At 54.5% G+C, this 24165-nt stretch overlaps 1 protein-coding gene across 7 annotated transcripts in view; it reads left to right on the top strand.

Annotated features, from left to right (window-relative positions):
- CNGB1 (cyclic nucleotide gated channel subunit beta 1) overlaps positions 1–24165 on the top strand; it is a 93280-nt gene that overhangs the window by 21468 nt on the left and 47647 nt on the right. For 4 of the 7 annotated variants that reach the window (XM_067721004.1, XM_067721005.1, XM_067721006.1 and 1 more), the window contains 10 exons: positions 9429–9471; positions 9665–9701; positions 11310–11385; positions 11585–11624; positions 12000–12159; positions 13244–13319; positions 14592–14628; positions 20251–20410; positions 21378–21446; positions 23720–23752. In XM_067721004.1, coding sequence (XP_067577105.1) covers positions 9429–9471; positions 9665–9701; positions 11310–11385; positions 11585–11624; positions 12000–12159; positions 13244–13319; positions 14592–14628; positions 20251–20410; positions 21378–21446; positions 23720–23752 — 731 coding nt within the window. Of the gene's footprint in view, positions 1–219; positions 3245–5346; positions 5502–8004; positions 8063–8367; positions 8441–9203; positions 9325–9428; positions 9472–9664; positions 9702–11309; positions 11386–11584; positions 11625–11999; positions 12160–13243; positions 13320–14591; positions 14629–20250; positions 20411–21377; positions 21447–23719; positions 23753–24165 lie in introns of those variants that run through there. The other 3 variants (XM_067721009.1, XM_067721008.1, XM_067721007.1) reach the window with 3 other exon arrangements.

Raw genomic sequence — 24165 nt, 5'->3', positions numbered from 1 at the left:
AGTGCATAAATATATAATGTAACTCATAATTTTATAAAGTGAGACCCTGTGTAACTACCAGTCAGGTCAAGACATGGGTATTACTTTGCAAAACAGTGTAACAGTTTCTTAAAAAGTGAAACATAAATTTACCATATGACCCAGCAATTCTACCCCTGGGAATCTTCCCAAGAGACATGAAGATATATGTCCACACAAAGACTTGCATGCAGATGTTCATAGCAGCATTATTTATAATAGCCAAAAGGGGGAAACAACTTAAGTGTCCATTGACTAGCGGATGGGTAAACAGACTCTAATATATCTATGCCATGGAAACCGACAGTATGCCATGGAATACTCTTGGGAATTAAAAAGAAATGAATTATGGATACGTGCTACAATGTAGATGATCATCAAAACATTATGCTAAATGAAAGAAACCAGACACAGAAACACTCCACATATTATATGCTCCATTTATATAGAATGTCTAGAAAAGGCACATGTTTAGAGACAGAAAGCAGATTAGTGGTTGCCTGAGGCTGGGGAATGGGGAGTGATTCTAACCAGCATGAGGGATCTTACTAGGCTGATGGAAATGTTCTGAAACTAGATATTGCATAGCTCAGTAAATTTACTAGAAATCATTGAGTTGTACCCTTAAAACTGGTGAATTTTACAGCATACAAATTACATGACAATAACGTTGTTTTAAAAAATTGATGTCAGCTAAAGAAAGCAAGTTAGGACCCCGCCAGCCCCTAGAAGCTTCCGCATACCCCTTCTCAGTCCCACCTCCTGCAAGAGGTAACCACTCTCCTAGCCGTGTAGTATAACCACTGCTTTTCTTTATAATTTTACTACCTATGTTTGCAGCCATAGATAAGACAGGCTAATTGTGCCCTATTTGAGCTTTGTACGCATGGGCCATTGGGGTCCTTTCAGTCTGGCTTCTTTCCCTCCGTATATATGCACACGAGAGTCATCCAACGGGGGTGGAGCTGAGGTTCGTTCATTTGCCTCATCCTAGAGCTCATTCCTCTTCAGCCAGGCCCACGTGACTGACCACTGGCCGGTCTCCATGCCCCCAGGTTGCCGAGCCTTGGGGCACAGGTCAGCCTCCGCTCACACGGTGGTCCCATGTGGCCAATCCTCCCCCAACACACTCAGCCGTCTTGGGTGCAGCAAACCCGGCTTCCTGGCTCTTCCCCTACCCCACCAGCAGCTCTTTCAGTCTCCTTTCCTAGCTCCTCCTCCTTTTCCCAACTTCGAAATGTGCCAGTGTGCTCCAGGCATCATCTCTGGTCCTTCTCTTCTTTACTTTTGATTCAATGAGTCCTGTGGCTTTAAGCATCATCTACAAGCTGAGCTGATGCCTCCGAAGTTTCCATCTCCAGTCGTCCACCTCTCCCAGACTCCAGACAGTCCCCACCCCGCAAAACACACCTCTCACCACCTGGCGCACATTTCCACTCAGATGTCTCTCAGACAACGAAGTAGAGCTCAACGAAGTAGAGCCCCCCAGACTCTTCCACGCCACAGCCCCAGGCTCCCTCTTTTCAGTAAACGGCACCACCTGCCAGCTGCCTAAGCTGAACACCCTCAACACCTCCCTTTTCCCTCCCCTCCCCTTTTCTCTCTCCTGCCACTTGCTCGGTCCAAGCCTCGTCATCTCTGCACTGGCCTCCGTCGAGCTAGAGGCAAGGGTGAGCATCACCGATGACGCTGGCCGTCACTTGCACACCCAGGCAGAGCAGTAGAGCTCACTGTCCTCTCTGGCTGCAGGTGCCATGGGGAGGAGCGCTGATCCCCAGCAGCCTGGCGTATCGACAGAGCACGGCAGAAAGAACGTTCTCCCACACCAGTTGCCTTGGGGGTGGTTGCATATCAGAGGTTCTGCAGAGGAAGGAGAGGACAGGGGTCGTCCAGTCACACACTGGTTTGTTCCACCGCTACCTCCTGACTAGTGCCTTGCTTCCACACCTGCCCACTACAAAACAGCTGCACAGGTGGTGTCCGGCTCCTGTTCTAAACCATCATGGGCTTCCATGGGCCATCAGCTAAAACCCAATCTTCCGACCGTGGCTTACAAGCCCTACCTGATCTGTCCTGGACCTCATCTCCCACCACTCCCCCCTACACCCACTAAGCCCCTGGGCCCCTCTCTGTCTCTCAGGGGCATCCAAGCTCATTCCAGCCTCAGGACCTTTATTTACCCTTGCCTGGAACACCATTCACTCAGATCTTATGTCTCAGCTCAAATATGTCCCTCTTCATAGAGGCACCTGTGCCCACTCCCACTTCCCACCACCTCACACACGTCTCTGCCCTGTGTGTTTCTTTCATGGCACTCAGCATATCTGCAATATTTTTAAGTCCATCGTTAATCTTTTTTACTTCTGAATCTTCCATTGGAATGTAAGCCCCGTGAGGGCAGGTCCTATTTCTGTCCTTCTCAATGTGCCAAGGCTGGCAGTCTGCCTGACACATAGGCAAGGTCGAGAAATGTTGTAGCTGAGCAAGTCAATCCCCTGCCCCTTTGCTAAACAGCCCACTGCCCTGCCCCCACCCAGGTCCTGCCACCTCACTGAGCCCCTTTGTGCTGGGCCTCTGTCCCTCTCCCGCTCTCCCCTGAGATCGCCATCCCCCTCCAGGGTTCGACCTCAGTTCAGGAGGCCGGCTTGGATGCAGTCAGTCATCTATCCGTCCTCGGGCCTTCCCTAAAGGCCCAGCCCTGGGACCACAGCCATTCTGGTGGAGCCCAAGGCAGGGGGTACTGAGGCCCTGCCCAAGCTGCAGAAGATTCTGAGACAGAGGGACTCTGCTTGAGTCCCTGCACTGGGGCTGGAGAGCTGGAATGTGCCTCCTGCCACTGCTGACTGAGTTGACAGGCCCCTGCTACCTTGAGGAGTCTCCCAGAATCACCTGGGGACTCCAAGCTCTTATCCTCCCACCAGCCACTCTGTGGGTTGGCCAGGGTATGCAGGGAACCAGGTCCCCTGGCAGCTCATGGTGCCCCAAACCAGGGCCATGTAGGGCTCCTTCCCCGGGGCCGATTCCGGTGGCCCCTGGGGTTTTCTGCCGGCTCCCTCCTCATCAATCTCGTCTCTTCCACTGCCACCTCCCCACCCTCTTTAGAACCTCCTAATCCTTTGCATACGGGCCGGCCCGGCTGCTGCCAATTAATCCCCTCTGTGTCTGAGAGGCCAGCTGAGAGAGGCAGGAAGAGGCAATTCCTGGCTGGTGGACGGCATCTGAGCAGGTAACTCAGGGTGAGGTCGCGGCTCCGTGGGACCCCTGATGAGACTCCCTCCGTGCTCTCCTCCCATCAAGCCATTTAGACATGGAGAACCCGGCAAGGCTGGAAACCCGAGGCTTCTGTCTTCCCCCGTGAGGCTCAAACCTTAGTGACTCTCCAAGGCAGCTTGTGAAATACGGATTCCAGATCCTGCAGAGGGTTTAGAGGGGCCTAGGGATCTGTATCTTCCGCAGCTCCCCGGAAGACTCTGAAAGGCTGGTGGTCCAAGCACTGTTGTTGTTCTGGGTACCACTCCCAGGTCCCCCTTCCCGCCTGCGCCTCCCTCATCAACGTGGAATCAGCAGCAACAGGGCTAAAAGATGGGAGGGGCCTGCACGTGTTTCTATGCAGGAGGAAATGGCTGAGTCTGGGGGAAGAAGGGAAACTGGGAGTGGGGAAGGATTCCCTAGTCATTTCCAGAAGGTTCAGAAGCACAAGCCAGCATTGCTGCCTGCTGGGAAATGGCTTGCAGGACTGGCCTGCAGAAGCAGCCGATCCTGGGCAAACGTCAGTACCTCCGGGGTAGATGTGGGACACCTGGAGCCAGGCAGACCTGAGCGTAAACTCAGCTGGGCCACTTACTGGCTGTGTCACTTTGGGCAAGTCTGCAGACCTCTCTGTACCTCCATTTCCTTGGCTATAAAGTGGTGATGAAGACGCTTATTTACTGAGGCTGAGTGGGAGGAGGTGAGGATGAGGTGATCATGGCTTAGGGGGTGGCTGGGATCGGTGGAATCTGCCATCCTAAACATGCAGTCTTGGGCTCTACCAACCTTGGAAATCAGTGTTTTTACCCCCATACCCAACAAGGAAATGGAAGACCAGAGGTGTCATGTCTGGCCCAAGTCACGTTTTTGGTGGCTGAGCCAGGGAACTGACCTCCCACTCAGAGCTGTGTCCTTCAGCACAGCTTAGGGGAAGCTGGGCTGCTGAGGCCAGAGCAGGGACATAAGTCAGGGCTGTGAGTAGTAGGGGAGGCAGCATGGCCGGGACTGTGGGGAGATGGGCACTGGGGCAGGGGTCCTGGGCCCTGTGCCTGCCCTTTGCAGCCTGTGGCCAGGGTCCCTGGCAGACGAGGGACAGAGAATACTTTGGCTGCCCATGGCTGGGGGGAGGGAGGATACACCATGCCGGGCACGGCCTCGGAAGGGCCCTTCGAGGCTGGGAGTTTGCATATATTGACCTGTGTGGCGCCCGCTGGGCCAGGCCATCCTGCAGGGATGTAGTCATAAGGGCAGGGATGCCCATTCCTTGAAAGTAAATGATGCCAGAAACTGAGCCCGTGTAAGGTAGGGCTGAACTATCGCAGTAAACCATGAAAAAAGGGGCTTGTTATTTTCTCTTAAAAATTTCTAAATCATGAAAATAGGTTGATGTTTATCTTATATTAAACAAAAAATATTTTCCATTCATATGCTGCTCATAATGTCTTTTTAAAAATTTATAATGGGGTTATGCTGAACATGATAGTCTATCGTTAGCATTTTTGCTTAACATCCAATGATAGTCACAGCCAGCATTTATTAAGCTCTCAGTGTGTGCCAGTCACTGTTCTCATCAGTTTATTTTATCCTCACATTAACCTCCACAAGATAGCTACTATTAACATCCCCGTTTTACAGACAAGCAAACTGAGGCATGGAGCATTTAACTGATTTGCTCATGACTGGAGTCCAAAGCGTGTAGATCTTTCCATGTTAGTTCAAATTGATCTACTTAAAAGAAATGGCTCCATAATATTCCATTATTGGATGTATTATAATTTATTTAATCTGTGCCCCTCTTACAGAAGACCGATTAGGTTCTTCCCAGTAACCAGTCTCCTACTGATGGATATTTGGATGTTTTTCATCTTTTGCTCTAACACTGCTGTGACCGACCTCTTTACACACATATGTCTGTGGGCTTGAGTATTTCTATCAGGAAAATACCTGGAGCTATAACTGCAAAAATATTTTTAAAGATGAAGAAGGAAAAGGGAAATATATAACTCACAAAAGGAGCCCATGAATGGTGGGAGCAACTGTGAGCATTCTGGAGAGGCCTAAGTACTCGGTCCCCTACAGGTGTCAGGATGCTGGGCTGGGTCCAGAGGGTGCTGCCTCAGCCCCCAGGGACACCAGTGAAGAGAGAGGAGGAGGAGGGGGCAGAACCAGAGCCAGAGTTGGAGCCGGAGCCTGAAACAGCCCCTGAGGATACTGAGCTAGAGGAAGAGTCCCTGGTAAGAACTGAATGGTGAGGAAGGGCACACTGGCCTCACTGCTCGGAGAATCCCCAGCTCAGGTCAGCAGCTCCCAGCGACCTTCCACAACAGAGAAAATTGGAGCCAGAAGGAAACGTGGCGGTCACCTGGTTCTGTAAACAGCCAGATAGTAAATATTTCAGGCTTTGTAGGTCATGCTATCTCTGTTAATTTCTCAACTCTGCCACCGTAGTGTGAAAACCGTCATAGACAATACGTAAATGAATGAGCGTAGCTGGTTGTGCTCCAATAAAACTTTATTTACAAAAACAAGCAATAGGCTGGATTTGGCCCACTGACCATTGTTTACCAACCTCTAGAGCTACTCAAAGTAGCCAATCCATTAACTGTTTGTTACCAGTCCAGGAGGCGATCAGAAGCTTGCCAGATGTAAATTTACTATATAAGTAAGCACACTGCTTAGTTCAGCTGTATTTGTTTTGCGTTAAGACTTTCTGCATGCGGGAAGCAGTGTGTTGCTATACAATCTGCTGCAAACTGCTTAATCACTGTGGACCAGTAACAGTTTGCAGACTGACACTGGTTCCTGGACCACATTTTGAGCAGCACTGCTCTAGAACTTTCAGTCAAGCACATCAAACTTCCCAGCTCTGTATCCCATTCATTCGGGAACCTGATGACAACCAATTCAGAAACTCAGACAGATTTGATTTTGCTTCTAATTGATGCCAGGCCTGTGTGCAGTGCCGGGAGCACAGTGATGAATAAAGCATTGCCCCTGAGGGTCAGCAGACAAGAATCCACCCAGGTTATTCTTCTAGGAGACAGAGGTGATGAGGGAAGGTGGGGAGTTTCAACAGCATCCTCAGCTTACCCTTCCGGGAGGACCAAATAAGTGTATCAGACTGGAAACTCTGGGAGCTCAGAGGAGAGAGTCATCTTAATTTTGGAGATTGGAAGCTGGTGGAGGGGTGCTTCCTAACCACAGTGGGCTGGGCCAAATCGTAACTGGAGGAGATGAAGAGGTGGGGCCTTCCTGGCAGAGGAAAGGCTATTACTGGGTAATGCAGGGTGTGTTTAGGAAACAGTGAGCTATCCAGGTATAGGGTTGCTGTGCATATGTGTTTGCATGTGCACACATGTGTATGTACATACATGTGTGCCTCGTGTTCTTAGCGGTATGTTTGTGTATGCATGTGTATTAGCAAGCTGTGTGCCCACGAACACATGCATGCCGATTCACAGGTGTGTGTACACAATACATGTACGCACATATATGTGTATGTGCACACGCATTCGTGTGCCTGTAGTTCCATGTGCATGTGGGGCAGGCTAGTGTGTATAAGTGTGTGTTTCTGAGTCTGTGAATCTATTCATGTGTGTGTACATGTATGCTCGTTTGCGTATCTGTGCTTGTATGTTTGTGTGGATGGACATATTGGTATGTGCCTGCATGTTTGTATATATACATATTTTGTGCACCTGTGCATGTATGCACATCTATGTGTGTATTTGTGTGTTAATACACATATGAAATAATGTGTTCATGAGTGCATGTTTGTGTGTCAGTGCAGGTACACGTGTGTATATGTCTGTTTATGTGACTGAGCATGCATATGTACATGTGTGTACACACAGATATCTGTCTGTGTATATATGCAAATGTATTGTGTGCACATGCATGTTTGTGTCTGTACACTTGCAGATATTTGCACGTGTGTGCATCTGCATACATGCACAAGTGGGCATGTGCCTATATGCACATGTGCGTGTGTTGGGGCATGCACGCACATGTATATGCACATGTGCTTTGTGTCTTGCATGTGCACATCTATGTGTGAGCAGATGGACTTATTTTTGTGTCAGCTCGTGTGTGTATGCATGTGTGTATACACACGTGTCTGTGTGTCACTTTCTGCATACACATGTGCTTGTGTCTGTGTGTGTGAAGTATATGAGAGTGAGTGTATTAGTGTAGGTGTGCACACATGTGTGTCTGTATGCATGTGCATGCTTGTCTGTACCTGCACACATGCGCACACAGCAGCAGAGGTGCAGCTGCAGAGGCAGATGAGAGGCAGAGGGCAGAAGCTGAAGGCCGCCCAGCTACTAGGGAGACAAGGGAAGGTTTGGCGCAGAAGGAGAGGGAGCTGGCTGGGGGCTGGCCGGGGGCTGGGCTCTTCCCGCCTCCTCCTCCCCTCAGTTGCCCCAAGGCCTTGTAACTCTCTTCCTCTTTCTTTTCAGGCCACTTGAGTGGGGCAGCTTCCTGGGGGATGTGACAGGCCTGGGGGGCACCTTGGGGGGGGGCGTGGTGAGGGCCCAGCCCTGGATGAGGGGCCCCTGGGGCTGGGAAGAAGGGAGTGTCCCAGGTGGAAGGTGAGGCCACCAGGATTTACAGAGACCACTGTGAGAATAGAGCTGTTTGCTCCTGTGGGGGGTCGGTTGTGAGGGGGATCAGGGGCTGCTCCTGCCTTAGGCTAGTCTCTCCGAGGGTTTACATGGTCCTGTTTGAACCCTCCAGCCACCTGAGGAGGCCTGCGTGGGGAAGGAAGTGGCTGAGGCTGATCCGGGCCCTCAGGGTGAGTGTTGGAAACCCAGGCTGGCAGGGCGGCTGGAGGCGGGGAAAGGGCTGTGTTCTCCACTGCTCGGAACCTTGAAGCAGCCCGCGAGGTTGGCAGACCCATTTCACAGATGAAGAAACTGAGGCTCAGAGAAGCTAAGGGTGGGCTCCTGGGGACCTTTTAGCTGAGCTGAGCTGGAACCCTGGGCTTCTGACTCCCTCAGGGTTCTCCCCTCTCCTCTGCCTCTGACTTGACCTCCCCAGCAGGGTAGAAACAGGTCTTTCTGAGGCTTCAGTTCTAAAGTATGAGGGACTCCTTTCCAGAAACCCAGGAGGCTGCCCCTTCTCCACCCACATCCCTCCAGGCTCAGGCCGCTGTGGTTCCAGAAGCGAACAGGTACTGCACCACCCTCCCCTCTCCTCAGGGCCAGCCCCCCACCCAAGCTAGGGAGCCATTGAGGGGGTGGGGATGGGCACTGCTCTCAGGTCTACAGTCACTCCCAAGCAAAGGCCCAGAACATCTTAGGAATTGGCTGAAGGGAGGCTCAGGCAGAGGTGGGGGTCTCCTGGGCCAAATGGACCATGTGACCAAGAGAAATGGAGCGGAGGGACCAGAGGTTTCTCAGCGCTTGGGTGAAACGCAGATTGAGTGTGGGCAGAGCTTCTTATTTTCCCAATGAAGACAGAAATCCAGAGTTTTCCATGAAATCTCCCAGATAGCTCAGACAGTTTAGACCCTTGGTACTTATCCAAGTAAGCGTGTCTGCAGAGGGTGTGGAGGGCTGGCCTCAGACGGTGAGTCTGTGACCCTCATGTTTAGGCTGACTAGCCTCCATCACAAGGAAACACCTCACAGGAAACTCTCAACCCTTTCAGAGCACAAGACATGTGCCGAGTGCAGGAGGGGCAGCAGGGTGATACGGTGATCCTTTTACTGAGTATCTGATGGCGGTGGGCTTGGAATGGCACCAAGGGTTGGCATCCCCCATTTTCCAGAGAGGGGCACGAGGTTCCAGGAGGGAGGTGATGTGTCTGAAGTGTCACAGTGGGGAGATAGAGGTTTGGGGTTCAAACCAAGTTCTTTAGGATGCTGTGCACTGCCATGCCGACCAGAGAGGGGCTGGGGACATTGAGGGCAGGCCGGTATCTCTGTCTCTCAGTGGTCCCAGCAGCCGGGTGCTGACCTGGCTCAGAAAGGGTGTGGAGAAGGTCGTTCCGCAGCCCGTCCACAGTGGCAGGCCTGCCCAGAGCACCGCTGCTGGCTTGGAGGGTCCAGCTCAGGTACTACTGGGGCCGGGAGCTGAGGCAAGCCGGGTGGGGAAAGGGTGGGAGGAAGGCTGATGGCCCTGGACTCTCTGCCCACGTCTGTCTGTCTGTCCCAGCAGGCAGGAGGACAGATCCTTGGGCACTGCAGCACTGGGGGCTCAGGTAAGGCCAGGAAGCAGGATGGCTTAGGGGTGGGCTCAGGGACTGTTGCGTTGGGCCCTGCTCCCTGGGGTGAGTCCACGGGGCCAGAGCTTCTCATCTGACTCGGCCCGGGTTCGAACCTGGGTTTGAGTTGGGCTAACCAGGGAGCTCCGGGCAGGCCTCTTGTTGCTGACCGGCTTCCTTTCTTCTGCAGATGGACACAGTGAGGCCCCCAGGGCCCAAGACACCGGGTGAGTCCCCATCCTTGAGCCCCATCTGTAGTGTGTGTGGTGGGCTCAGCATGCCCAGAGCCCAGGGTCCACCACCGCCTGTGTGTGACCTTGGACATGCCCCTCATCTCTTCTGAACCTCACTTTTCTCATCCACAAAACCGGAACGATGGGTTCGGTGCTGCTCAAGGTTTTTTGTGCTGATTACTGAGAGATCCCCGGGTGGGGGCCACCTTCTGAGGATGGGAGAAGGCATGGATGAGCTCCTCAGAGATGGGCCTCGAGTAGGTGGGTGCCGTGTGAAGCCCGGAAGCAGGGCCTGGGCTACCGTGGGGGATATTGGAGTGCCCAGGTTGGTCTCACTGTTGGCAAGAGCTTCAGACTTCTCAGAGCTGACCGAGGCGGGTGGCAGGCTGGATGGGAACTGTGGCAAACGGGGGAGCCCACGTCTCTCTCCAGAGAGGGGCCCCACTGAACTCCACTTCCCTCTGCCCTGCAGGAGTGCTGACCCAGTGTGGCCAGATCCTCCAGTTTTTCAAGAGAAGCTAGAAATTTAGGTTTTTACATAATCCTTAATTTTTAGATGTTGCCAACGAATTGAAAAGTTTTCAAAAACACTGTGAGCTCCCGCACTAAACCTGAAGCCCCCAGTTTGCTGTCTCTGCTGGAAATTCAGAGTCACGCCTTCATCTCCATTCACCCCACGCATTCATTCCTTCCCTCATTCATTCATTAGACTGTCGGGTCCTTGAGCACGGGAGCTTTTGTCTCAGTCACTGCTGAACGCCCTGGTGCCCAGCACAGTGCCTGCCAGACAAAGGGGACTCAGCACAGAAGGGATGAATGAATATATGAATGAATGAATGAATGAATATGTACGATCACACACTCCATTCATTCATCCATTGCTCCAGTTTGCTGTCTATTTCTTTAGTCCCCTGGAGGCTGCCCTGGTCATGGGTCCCCAGGGCCACTCCACTGACTTGTGAGACCAGTAAAACGATTTAGGATGAGGGCACCCAAAGGACTTGCCAGCTTTTTTGGGGGCCGTATATGGGGGATGGGTTCCCCTGGGAGCATAGAGCTTCCCTGAAGAGGACAGGGCTGCCTGGAGGTCAGATGGATCTGGGGACCCAACGTTTGTCCCAGGGCCAGCTACATAATTGGTGGGGCCCAGTGCAAAATGAAAATGTAGGACTCCTTTAAAAAAATTATTAAGAGTTTAAGACAGTGACGATAGAGCATTAAACCAAAAATGGGCCCTTTAAGTATGGGGCCCTGTGCGACCACACTGCTCACATACCCATGAAGCCAGAGCTCTCTGTCCCAGTCACAGGGAGGCCCCCAGGCTGCATTCAGGTCCCCAGGCAGCCCCCGTTTTCATCTGTGCCCAGGAGGCCAAGGCTGGGCCTGTTGTTCCAGAACCTGGTCCAGCCCTGGGTCAGAATTTCAGGTTGGTGGAAGTCCCCCACCCTGGAGGCCCTTTAAGAGTATCCAGTCCAAGGTCCCCAGTATGCAGAATGGGAGCTGAGGAAGGGCTGCTCGAGGCCTGGGACCCCAGCAGGTGGTCAGGACAGCGTGGCTGGGCACTCGTTGAGGCCGCTCGGCTGACCTCTGGCCCCTCTTCAGGCCCGGGCCCTGGCTGCTCAGGTGGCTTGAGCAGAATCTGGAGAAAATGCTGCCTCAGCCTCCGAAAACCTCCGAGGTAAGTCGAGGCAAAGGGAAAGCAGGCAGCTGACCACCTAGGAAGTGCCTACCTACTCCAGCAGGCTGTCCTCACCCCTGGGACCCACCGAGTGGCTGCAAGAGGGGCAGGGCATTCAGGGGAAGGGTGGGCGGGGCTGGCCAGGGCAGGGAATGCGCCTGACCGTCTTTCCTGACGTCACTTCCTGTTTACGACGCAGGGCTGGAGAGATGAGCCTGCAGATGCTGCCTTGGGTCCAGGTACAGGGAGGGAACCTGGGAAGGGGCTGCCTGGGATGGTCACAGACTGGGCTGGGGGTACAACTGGGGCCTGAAGGATGCTCGGGGCGGGGTTCAGTGCTTGCAGGGAGCAGGCTGTTGTGGGAGTCCTAAAACCCCCTCCTTGGTCCAGGCTGGGAAGCCAGTAGCCTGGGACAGCCTTGTGAGGTCCTGAACAAGTCCCCTCCCCTTCCTGCACCTCAGCTCTGTGTTTGTCTGATGATGAGGGGAGTTGGGGTGGTCCCAAGGGGCTCCCCACTCAGTCACGTTGGCACCTTGAATCTGGACTCTGTGCCCTAGGGGTTGCATGGAGCCCCACCACGTCATCCTTAGTCTCCTGCTCTCCCTGCTGCATAGAGCCCCCAGGACCCACCTTGGAAATGGAGCCCGTGCCGCATGCCCAGGAGAGCCCCTCCCTGCCTGCTTCTGTCCCCCCGAAGCCCGAGGAGGAGCTGACTCCAGAGCCCCAGCCCGGCATCCAGGCCTCCTCCCTGCCGCCCACCCAGGACCCTGCCAGGTGAGCCTCCCAAACGCCTCTCCTCCCACAAGCAGCAGACTCAGTGCGTGGCCCCAGCCCAGCATCCACCAAATGAGTCTTTTAAATTAGAAAAGTAACACATGCACCTGAGAGAAAATTCAAAGGGGTTTGCAGCGCGCCCTCCCCGGGCATTCGCATCAGCAGCTTCTCCTGCTTCCGCGCTGTTTCCTACACGTAGACAAGCTCTGAGCACGTTTCTCCTTTAAACTCACGTACCCGGCAGCAGCAAACTCTAGATACTGTTCCTCATCTCACTTTTTTCACCTAAAGACGTAACTCAGAGGTGGTTTTATGCATAGAGGTCTGCTCCATTCTGTCAACGGCTGCATAGTATGTTATACGGATGTACCAGCTTTTATTTAAGCATTCAGTGGACATTCAGGTTTGTTTCCACTTTTGCTGCAGTTAATAGCGCTGTACAGGCATCATTGCGTTCACGTGCAAGTAAATCGGAGGAAGTGGAGTTGTTGGTCCAAGTGGTACATGCATTTAAAATCAGGATAGGGACATCCCCGGTGGCGCAGTGGTTAAGAATCCGCCTGCCAATGCAGGGCACATGGGTTCAAGCCCTGGTCCAGGAAGATCCCACATGCCGTGGAGCAACTAAGCCCGCGTGCCACAACTACTGAGCCTGCGCCTAGAGCCCGTGCTCCACAACAAGAGAAGCCACCACAATGAGAAGCCCACGCACCACAACGAAGAGTAGCCCCCGCTCGCCACAAGTAGAGAAAACCCGTGCACAGCAACAAAGACCCAATGCAGCCCAAAATAAATAAATTTATTAAAAAAATAAAAATGAAAAAAATAAAATCAGGATAGGTACTGCTAGGTGCTCCCGCCCTGGCAGTGTGTGAGGGGCCTGAAATGCACCTTGGGGGTGGCAGGGAGGGTAGGGGGGGGACAGAGTTACCTGCTGGGGTCGGAACAGTAGCCAGAGGCTTTCCTGGGGAGGCCAGGGATGGGGCAGTGGTTTTCAGGGCCGGGGGCTTGGGTTCCAGTCCACCTTCGGGTGAGCTTGCTACCTGCCTTGGGAGGGATCTGACTCTCTCTCTCCCCTTTGCAGGTTGATGGCGTGGCTCCTGCACCGGCTGGAGATGGCCCTGCCGCAGCCAGTGGTCCGTGGGAAGGCTGGGGAACAGGTCGGTGCTGGGCTGGGGGGAGCGGGGGCCTTGAGTGGTGGTTGGAGGCGTCTTGGGAGCTCAGGCAAGGGTGGAATGGTCCCTGGGTGGGAGGGGAGGGCACAGAAGGAAGAAGGGAGCCCGCAGCTGGAGCTCAGCCCACCCAGCCCGCCTGTCTGCATGGCTCACACACATTCCACACACACTGTCTGGTCACTGTGGCCACAGGGCTGACAAGTGCTGGCCCAGCCCCTCCTGCCAGGTGGTCACAGTCAGTGGGGGAGGTGCTTCCCGGGGGGGCGGGCAGAGAGGATGCGGGGTGCAGAGGAGGAGCCTCCCAGGAGCATCAAGGAAGACTTCCTAGTGGAAGTGGCCTGCAAGCTGAGAACTGAAGGGGGAGGGGGAGGAGGAAGAGGGTGGGTGAAAGTGAAGGGGGTGGTGTAGGAAGGGCCGTGCAGGCAGAGGATCCGTATGTGCAAAGGCCCAGAGACAAGAGAGGCCCGGAGTGTTCTGGGAAGAAGTGGGGCTCTCAGGAAGCCAGTGGGCCCTGTGTGCATTTCTGACGACCTAGAGCTCCCACATGGGTGGGTGGGAGGAGCAGGGCCTCTCCCACCTCTCCCTCTCCCAGAACCTCCCACCTGGCCCTTCACTCTTGGAGACAATTGGCCATCTTCATAGAAGCACCTGGAACTCGGGGGCAGGAGGCCTGGATCGCAGTCCCCCTGCAGTAGGAGGTGGACAGGAAGCTTCAGGGTCCCTTCCCAGTGGGCTGAGCCTGCAGGCTCCACGTTCATGGCCTCTGTGGGTGGCAGAGGAAGCTCAGCTTTGGAGCTCCCCAACAGGAGGAAAGCGGGGTGTCCAGTGGCAGGAGCGATCAGTGGATGAAGATGTGCTCACTGAGGGGGCGATCCCTGAGGATGGGGCTGTGGGGGGATGGTGTGGTGCTGGCGGGGAGAGGCCTTCGTGCAGATGGAACTTTGAGACAACACTCCAGGGAAGGATGGGAGAGGTTTTTCATACATAGATAACAAGAGAGAGGGCATTCCAGGCAGGGGCCCAGTCTGGGCAAAGGAGCTGAGGTGGGACGAGGCAAGTGGTGACCCTGGTGGCGGAGTGACTGGAGGAGCGGGTGACCTCTGAGGCAGGAGGGAAGAAGCAGGACGGGATCTTCTGCAGTGTCCTGGGAGCCGTGAGGAAACCCCGTTGCTCCTGCGTGTGCCGGGAGGGCTGATGGAAGCAGGGAGGCCGGTGAGGAGTCCACAGCAGTTATTTTCTCCTTTTCTCCCCATACAGGAGCCTGAGTCCCCTGTGACATGTGACGTGCAGAGCAGTAAGTGACACGTTCGTGGGTCCTCGTGTGTGTCTCCATGGGGATGCTTGGTCTGAGCGTGCGCGGGTCGTGGGGCAGGCAGAGCCTCCGGACCTGGAGCTGGGAGAGCCCCATGTTCTATAGGCCCTACTTCAGGTCAGCCTGGCCAGGTCACCAGAGCCCGGCCCAGAGCCAGATGGTGGCTGGAGGCCCCTCTTGGGAGCCGGGGGTGGGGGGATGCACACATGGGCAGGAACCTGGCTTGCCTTCCAGCTTCTATCCAGAAAAAATAATTCTGAGGTCAAGTTGGATGGGCCCCCCTTTCCTGCTAGGAGCCCCTAGTGAGAACTCCCCACAGCCCCTTGGGCCAGTGGGTTTGGCTAAGCAGAGTCCCTGATTGTGGGGTGAGAGAGGGGAGATGGGCTTTCTCTGGGGGGACTGGGTCCCTTGAGCTGGGAGGGCGTCCCCTCCCTTGTGGGGTATGTGTGCTGCCTTTTATCCCAGCTGTGCACCAGGACTGGGGCCCAGACTGAGGCCAGGAGGGGAGGGCTAGGACCCCAAATCTGCTCTTCCTTCATTTCATGGCCTCTGGAAAGGCATGTGGTGTATGGGGCATTCATTCATTCATCCATTCACAAATGCTCATGGAGGGCTGCTATGTGCCAGGCCAGCGATGAGCGCTGAGGGTGAGCAGAGCAGAGTTAAGGCCTGGGAGCGGTGGCCCTATTCCACCCTGGACACAGGCCCTTGGACCGTGGGCCTCGGGTGTCCCAGGGCTGCCAGCCCCAGGCCCGCTGGGCCACTGGTGGCTTTTACGAGCGCTCTGACATGGGCGGCCACCACAGGCTGGCCAGCTGTGGAGCTCGGGTGTGGGTGTCACGGGGTTTGTATAATCGTGACAGCGTCGTGAAGGGGAGGCTCAGAGCAGGGCTCGCTCAGTCTCCAGCTCGTGGCCACCCTGGAGGGCCCAGCGCGGGCCGCCTATGGCTGTTGGGGAAGGCAGAGGGGAAGAGACGTGTCCAAGGTCACAAAGCAAGTTGTCGTGGAGCAGTGACTAGAGTCCCCTGGGCGAAGCAGCTGCTCAGCCAGGCCAAGGTTAGAGGAGTGGAAAACCTTCCCTGGAACAGAGCCATCCACGCGACCCTCCTACCAGGGGCCGCTGAGAGCGCTGAGGACGGAGCCCCCAGCCCTCTCACCCTCCTCCCTGCTCCTCTGGAAGGAGGCAGGTCTCAGCCAGCTGTAGCAGGGCCTCCCTGCGTGCCTGGAGCGTGCGGGTCATGGTGGGGCCTGGGGCAGCCCCGGGGTGGGCTCAGCCCCGGGGTGTGTCAGTTTCCTGGGGGTGCCGTAACAAAGGACCACGCAGGGTGCCTTCAAATAGCAGAAGTGTCTTCTCTCGCGGTTCAGGAGGCCAGGAGCCCAGAGTCCAAGTGTTGGCAGGGTTGTTTCTTTCTGGGGCTCTGAGTGGGAGACCGTGCCTGGTCTCTCTCCTGGCTCTGGTGGCTGCTGGCCATCCTTGGTGCGCTGTGGCATCTAGCTGCCCTCCAATCTCTGCCTCTTCCTCTGCGTCCGCCAAGTCTCCCTCTCCTGTCTTCTATAAGGACACCAGTCATTGGATTAGGGCCCAACCTAAATCCAGCATGACCTCATCTTGAGATCTTTAACTAGTGACATCTGCAGAGACCCTATTTCCAAATAAGGTCACACACGTAACAGAGGATAGGACTTGGATATACGTTTTTTGGGGGGACACTATTCAACCCACCACAAGGGTGACCCTGAGGGGTGAGGGATGCGTATCCCGCCCCCACTCCGTCCCCCAGTCTCCCCATCCTTTCGCTCATTCATTCCCTCCGCCTGTCCACCCCGCCACCCACCCTTCTCTCTTCTCCTTTGTTTCAGGGGTGGCTGCAGCTGGAGGCCTCTGAAACAAAAGGGAGGGGAGCCTGGGAGAGCGCAGATGGACAAATGGACAGACGGATGGAAGGAAAGAAGGGTTCCCTGAAGAGAAGACCTGCAGGGCAGGGGGATGAGGTGGACATTGACCCCCCTACCCTCCTTGAACCCCCTGCTTCCCGCCCCCAATCCCAGGCAGGGTGAGGGGGATCCAGTCCCAGAACTGCCTCTCGGAGACCAAGTTGGCCCCTCTCCACCAGAGCAAGGGGAAGGCCAACCAAGGGCAGCCTGTGGGATTTAGGCTAGACAGCAGGAGGACTTCCCACCAGAGGCTGCAGGAAAGCCCGCGGGCGCAGCCTCAGCATGGTGCCTGGCACACTCAGCGCCCCCCCGGGACACAGTTTTTCCCCAAAGAGGATCTCCTTAGGCTCGGCTATGTTCTCCGCCTCAAAGAGTCGGGGACTACCAGTGGACAGCGGCACGTGCTTTACTTGACATTAAAAAGCATACGGTAGCACATCAAACCTGTGATCGCATGATATTATTGCTTCAGATAAGGCTAAAGCGAGAACCTAGGTCTGAGAAGTGGGTGGATTCAGACGGCCCGTGGTATTGGGGCTGCCGGAAGGAGTTAGCCAGGGGTCCTGAGCCAGTTGCCCTGGGTCCCAGCTGGCTCCACAGATGTCTTCATTTGGGGCAAGGCGTGATTTTAAAAATTAGAATTAGTTGTCAACATTTAAAAATCAGGTGGCTTTGCATAGAAAAATCTGGCTTCTCTTGAAAACTGGGAAGATCGAGCTGTAATGGTCCCGCGCTGTGCTTGTGAGGACGGTCTGAGTGGCAGCTGCCACCTGAGGGCAGGTGGCACCCTCCGCTTTACCCACATGCACCATCTCCCTGGCTACATAGGCCTTGGAGTTTGAGACCCCTGAGGTCTCAAACTGGCAGGGAGGGGAGGGCAAGCTGGTAGACGTAATAAAATGAACATGTGTGCCAGGAGGTGAGAGTGTGGGCACTGCAGCTAATCTGGAGCCCAGAGTCCTTGAGGCAGAAGGTAAAACTAGAAGAGTTGGGGCCTGATGTTGGGGGACGAGGCTGTAGGCAGTGGGGAGCCATTGAAGGTGGTTGAGCAGGGCAGTGACTTGACCAAGATTACTCCCTGGCTGAGCAAGCATTGGAGGCAGAGAACGCAATGGACACAAGGGTTCTTGAACTTGAGGCCACATCTGGGGGGAGCTGTGAAGGATGTCCCATGCCCAGACCTTTCAATTTGAAGAGTGTGGGAGCCTGATAATCTGCATTTTCAAGAAGCACCCACCTCCCCAGATGATTCTGATGATGGGGTAGCGGCAAGGACCATGATTTGAGAAATACCAGTTAGTGAGAAGTTAGTGCTTTGGGGGTCAGATGGGAGAAGATGTGGTTCTGGACCGGGGAGAGGCAGAGGGAGTGGGTATCACGACCTAGGCCTGCCAGGGAGGATGGGGGTTTCGAGTCAAGGCCTGGGCTTTGCCAGCAGCCCAGGGACCGGGCGGGGGCCTTGGCCTAGAATCCATGCTCCTGGGTTTCCTGCCTGCTGCTCCTAGAAACAGCAGCTTCCTCCCCATATGGGGCTATTGGTCTGCACTGCTGGGGTCAGAGCCCTATTCAGCTGCCCTGAGGGCCATGCCAGGCTGGCAGAGAGGATGCTGTGCCCGTGAGGGGCTCCAGGGGGAAGTTTAAGCCCTGGACGGAACAGCAGTTTCCATGTGAGTTTGAGCACCTGTGGTGCATCGTAGCCCCATCTGTGACCTGGGTGGACCCTGGAAAAGCCGGGAGAGCTGTGAATCAAATGCCCGCAGAGAGGGCTGGGAGCTCCACGGGAGGAAGGGCCCTGCCCAGGGATTGGTATCCCCTGCCTGCCCTTCCTGGCTCGTACCCTCCGGCACCATCCTCTTCTTTGGCTGTAAAATGGGGACAGGCGTGGCACAAAGATGAAAGGAGGAAGTGTTTCTAAAATGCCCACTCACTAATTAGTACCTAAAAAGAAAGGGTTAATGCAAGGGAAAGCAAGGATGCAAGTAAGGACAGCCTCCAGCGCCCATTATGCAGTGGCCGCCAATGGCAGGGAGGCGCTCCTGGGGCGTGTTTGTCACTTGGGATGGCACCAGGGCAATGAGTCAGGGGACCTGGCACTGCTTCCAGCATCCTGTGTGGCCTTGGACAAGTCACTCATCCTCTCTGGTCGATAAAATGGAGGAGAGTAGTGTTCTTACCCGGCAACGTTGCCGTGGAAGCTCGTGAGCTCACAGGCCAGGGGATATTCTGTCCCCTGGATGTCACCTGGATGTCAGGCAGGAACCTGAACCCTCAGCGGCTGATCAGGATGAAGACACTGCAACATTACTGGGTGGCAACATAGAACGACACACACCTATGACATGTATGTCCCACCAATGGATTCAGGGCCACAATTGGAGGATCCTCCCTGGTCAAACCCCAGGGCTGCTTGTAGGGATGGGGGAGCCAGGACCGTAGTTCAGGAAGCATGTGGGAGGCTCCTCTGGAGGCCAGGCAGTAGCGTCCTCTGTGAGGCTGGATGACATCGGTACATGGAAGCCAGGAGGCAGGAGTGGGGAGTGAGGTGACTCTTGGAAAGCAGACAGCCTCATGCCTGGCACGTGGGGAGAACCCCGTAAAAGAAGGTATTAACCTGCATCTCAGCGTGCTCACCTGTAAAATGGGGAATAAGATATAAAAGAGGGAAAATAAAATGAGGGTAATAGTTATTCCCACTTCAAAAGGTTGATGTGAGGACTGATTGAGTTAGTCCATGTAAATCACTTAGCACAGGGCCTGGCATATAGTAAATGCTCAATAAATGTAGCTGGTGTTGTTATTATTACCATTACTATTATTAATATTATTAGTCTACACCATGAACAATAACTTCCAAAGTCAAAGGATGAGACTTGAGGCTAGCTTCCATTTAAAGTCGCCGTTAGTAACTCATGCCTGGCCTGAAGGCCACCAAGACTGCTGGAGCTTTTTGGGAACCCCTGCTACCAGGCAATCTCCACCTTTCTCCTGTCTTGGGGTGGGCTTAAGGCTCCTGATGAGACTCCCCTGCACCCACTTCTGCCAAGGTCACAGCCCCACAGTGTTTTCATTGCCAGGGACCAGGGTACGTGGAGAAAGGTTGAAAGTGAGACCACCTCCACGAGAAAGTCAAATTCAGTTCCCTTGGAGGTTGGAGCCTCTAGTCCAGGAGGAAGTCTTCCTAGACTCCCGGAAGGAGGTTCTGAGATGATGGGCATGTAGTACGCTGTCACCAGGGGGCGGCATCTAGAGAACAGGTGGTGGGCAAGCTTTGTCTGCATCCCTCGGGACATCCCAGGCCACTGCACTTGGATGTGGCAGGGTGGACTTCGAGCCTGGGTCTCTTGGCATCACCTGCAATACTGTGGTGGAAGCATAGTTTCTGCTTCTGCACAAACCTCCAAGAAGGAGGCTCCAGTGAGAAACAAGACTAACTGTAACTGAAACTCTGTCTCGAGGGGAAAAAGAGAGGGAAAACTAATGGAGGGAGACAGGATGAGCGATCGCGGGGGGCTTCAGCCCATCACTTTAGCACTGACCTGGCTGTCAACGGTCCCACTGATAGCGGTGCCCTTTCTGCTGCTTGGCTGAGAGCTGGCATGTAGCTGGTGATGACCAAGGTGATGCGAGAGGCCCAGGCCCACTCTCCCCCTCACCCTGTGTCCCCTGTAGTCAGCATCCTCCCGGGAGAGCACGAGGAGCCCAGTCTCATCCTAGAAGATGTTGACCCTCACTGGGAGGAGTATGAGTACCAGGAGGTCAGCAGCCCACGGGGCTCAGAGGCAGCTCCAGCTGATGAAGAGGAGAGCGAGGAGGTGGAGCAGATGCCCAGGTGGGAGCCAGAGAAAGCCCTAAAAAACAACAGTGCTTGGGAAGATAACAGGCACACGGTACAGAATCCCAAAGGTATAAAAGGGCATAGAGCGGGCCCCAAGTCTGCCTCTTCCTCCCTTTCCCTCCCGCCAGACACGCATCCCTCTCCCCACGGGCACAGTGGCTGCCAGCATCTTCTGTACCTTTCCAGGGCCCATCTGCGCATATATGAGCATGGATTCCCTTCATTTTTTTGTACAAAAGATAGCATGTCACATGCACTGACCTATCTGCACCTTGCTACATTCATTCAACAGCGTACCTTAAGATCTTTCCACATTTAGTACGTGGAGATCATCCTCATTTTTTTTTACAACTGCATAGTATTCCATCCTATGGATATGCCAGAATGTATTTAACCTTGATGGCCTTTAGGTTGATTCCAAAATTGTATTATTATAAACAATTCTGCGACAAGCACTCTTGTCCACATGTCCTTGCATGTGCATGTGTGTACCCCCTGCAGGACACATTTCCAGAAGGGAGTTGCAAGGTCCTCGGGGAAGGGAATGTGTAACCATGGTAGTGATGTCTGGGTCACCCTCCACAGGGGCTGAACCATCTTAGTTCCCACCTGTGAGCTGGGTGATAGCTGCTCAAGCCAGGAGGCCTCAGGTCCTCAGGCCTATGACCTCCATTGCAAAGATGGGGAAACTGAGGTCCAGGGAGGATCAGAGACTGACCTAGGGTCAGCACCAGGACAGCTGGGTGCTGGGACCAGCTCCTGATGCAGTGAGGGAGCTCTGTTGCTAGAGAGAAGCCGGGGCTGCTCAGGCAGGGCTCCCCAGGTAAAGTCTTGGGTGGGGAGTTAAGGTCTGGTCTCTGGGGGGCGGGTCACAGTCCATCGTACTGAAAATAGGGGTCAGGAGGTGGATCCGGGGTACAGCTACAGGCGACCTGACCTCCTGCCTTTGACCTCAACTCAGGGAGCTGCCTCAGATTCAAGAGGAGAAAGAAGACGAGGAGGAGGAGGACGGAGAGGAGGAGGAACCTGAGTAAGGACCCGTGCCCCTGGCTGAGGGATGGCCCGGGGAGGGGCTGCCAGGGCTTCTGGGGTCAGGGTGCTTTCTGCCACTCACGGAAGCTCCTCCCTTTCTTCCATGCCCACTTCCGCTGGACACTGACCAGAAAGGCTGAGGCGGTGCTGGGGGACCCCACTGTGCTCATAATGACCTTGAGATTCACAGTACCTAATACTCAGCGACCACCTCCACACCACCCACACTCACACGTACAGAGGTAGAATGCACCTCCACGGGGTGGGGATTTTTTTTTGTTTGCGGTACACGGGCCTCTCACTGTTGTGGCCCCTCCCGTTGCGGAGCACAGGCTCCGGACGCGCAGGCTCAGCGGCCATGGCTCACGGGCCCAGCCGCTCCGCGGGATGTGGGATCTTCCCGGACCGGGGCACAAACCCGCGTCGCCTGCATCAGCAGGCGGACTCTTAACCACTGCGCCACCTGGGAAGCCCCGGGGTGGGGATTTTTGTCTGTTGCCTTCACTGCCATGTCTCCAGAGCCCAGAACAGTGTCTAGCACAGTAGGCACCAAATCAGTGTTGGCTGAATGCATGGAAGGATGCGCTGACCCATGCAGTGGGCGCCCAGCTCTCCCGTGTGACTAACAGAGCCAAGGCGCAGAGCTGTCTCCGTCCCTCACACCCTCCCCAACAGTCGGTCCCCAGTGGCTGCCTTTGATGCCCCTTAAGGCTGCCCTGGATTCTGCTCTATCTTCCATAATGGTTGATTCTGTATCCACATCCATAAAAATTTCAACATCAAAACACACCAAAGAATTCAGTTACAGTAAGAGCTTAAAAATGGAGCTCAGAAAACGCTAAAAGTTACAATCAAGCTTGCCAAGAACTAGATCTTAATTATTCCCACCACTAAAAAGAAATGGTAATTAGGGGATGTGATAGAATGGTCATTATCGCTACAATGGCAACCGTATCATAATATACAAATGTATCAGTCAGCATGTTGTACACCTTATAAAATGTTATATGTCAAATATATTTGAATAATAAGAAAAGAAACCACTAAGAGGGAGGTGATTCTGAGCAACGTGGGCTGGACAGAAGGGCAGAGGGAGAGGTGGATGCACGTGGAGGTGATGAGCAGATGGCTGGGATGCCTGAGTGGAGTTAGGGGATGAGAGGCTGGACCAGAGATGTAAAGATGGGCGTCTGATCTCACAGACGGAATGAAAGTGGGGTTGGAGGAGATGCCCGGGGAGTGAGTATAGATGGAGGAGAGGCCAAAATGCCAGATCAGAGGTCAGGGAGATGGGGAGGAACCAGAAAGGACCAAGGAGGGGGAGGCGCCCATGGGGGGTGAGGGAAATGAGAAGGGTGTGAGGCCTGGAGGCCCAGTTGGAAAGTGTCTCAAGGAGGAGGGAGTGAACTGCTGCCTCGCGAGCAGCCCGCATGTCCCAGGAAGAGTGACAGTGTAGCTCGTGGAAGGGGTGGGAGATGTCCTTCGGAGGTGGTGGGGCCAGATCGTGAAGGCCTTGAACTTGATTTCCCGGGAGCAGTGGGGAGCCGTGGAAGGTTTGTGAGCAGGGAAGTGACAGGCTGGCAGCTGCACTGTGCAGAGACCGAGGCAGGAGGAGCAGCGTGGTGGCCGTTGTACCACAGATCAGGCCAGATGATTTAACCTGTCCCCTTGCTCCATCCCCCTTGTATTATTCCCTGCCCTCTGTGGTACCCCCGGCCCATACACTTCCTCCCTGCCCCTTTGGCCATGGCCTGAGGCGAGGTATCATCACAAGTGTTGGGAGCACAAGCTTTTCTTCTCTCAGCAGAGTGACCTGGGCAAGTGGCAGGTGGGCACAGAGCTTCTGCCTCCACATCTCTAAAACGGGGTTGATAACAGCCCCTCCTGAGTGGTAGAGGGCTGGCTGTGAGAATGGATGCGGTAGGACCTGGTGTGGAGTAAGTGCTCCATCAAAAGTCACCCATCTTCTCATCCCTACTGAGGGTCACTTTTAGTCCCAGTCAGGAAAGGGTTAAACCATGAGGCCACACAGGATTTGGGGGCTAGAAGCCTGCTTAGTGTCATCTACTTTGAGTCCGCGCTTGCCCAGTTCACCTATAATCTTTCTATCCTCAGCAGGAGGCCACACAGCTACTTGATTGCCTCCAGTGACAGGGAGCTCACAACCTCTCAAAGGCCATCCATTTCATCCATATGCACCTCTGAGTTAGGAAATTATTTCTTCTGCCAAAACTATGGCTTCTGTAACCCAGTCCTAATTCTACCCTCCAGGCCTCTCCAGAGCCAGGATCCTCTCATTAACAGGTAACTGCCCCTCCCCTAAATGAAGACCTTAGATGCTGCCTGGTTGCATTAGTGCAGTTCTGTTTGCCCCCTGCTTTCACCTGCCTCTGTGTAGACTGCAGAGCTCTGAGCTGTTCTGCCACCAAACCCGTATGCCCAACACATAGGTCTGCAAATCCCTTTATATGTCACAGCTCCTGAGCTAAAATACCACTTGAAAGCCAGTGAGCCAACGTGCACACACACAGGCACACACACTAACTACACACGTGTTCTCTGCACAGTACACACAGACACACATATCTGCACCGCACATACACACCTGCACACAAACACAGCCACACATGCTGGGTTATGTGCACACTTATGTGTAGGCAGGGCACTTACACGGCCTGATACATGCACAAGCAACACACACGGGCACACGTGTACAC

This window comes from Pseudorca crassidens, chromosome 20 (assembly GCF_039906515.1).
Source record: "Pseudorca crassidens isolate mPseCra1 chromosome 20, mPseCra1.hap1, whole genome shotgun sequence".
NCBI lineage: Eukaryota > Metazoa > Chordata > Mammalia > Artiodactyla > Delphinidae > Pseudorca > Pseudorca crassidens.
Note: the sequence above shows the minus strand (reverse complement) of the source record. Positions and strands in the feature narration are given on the sequence as shown.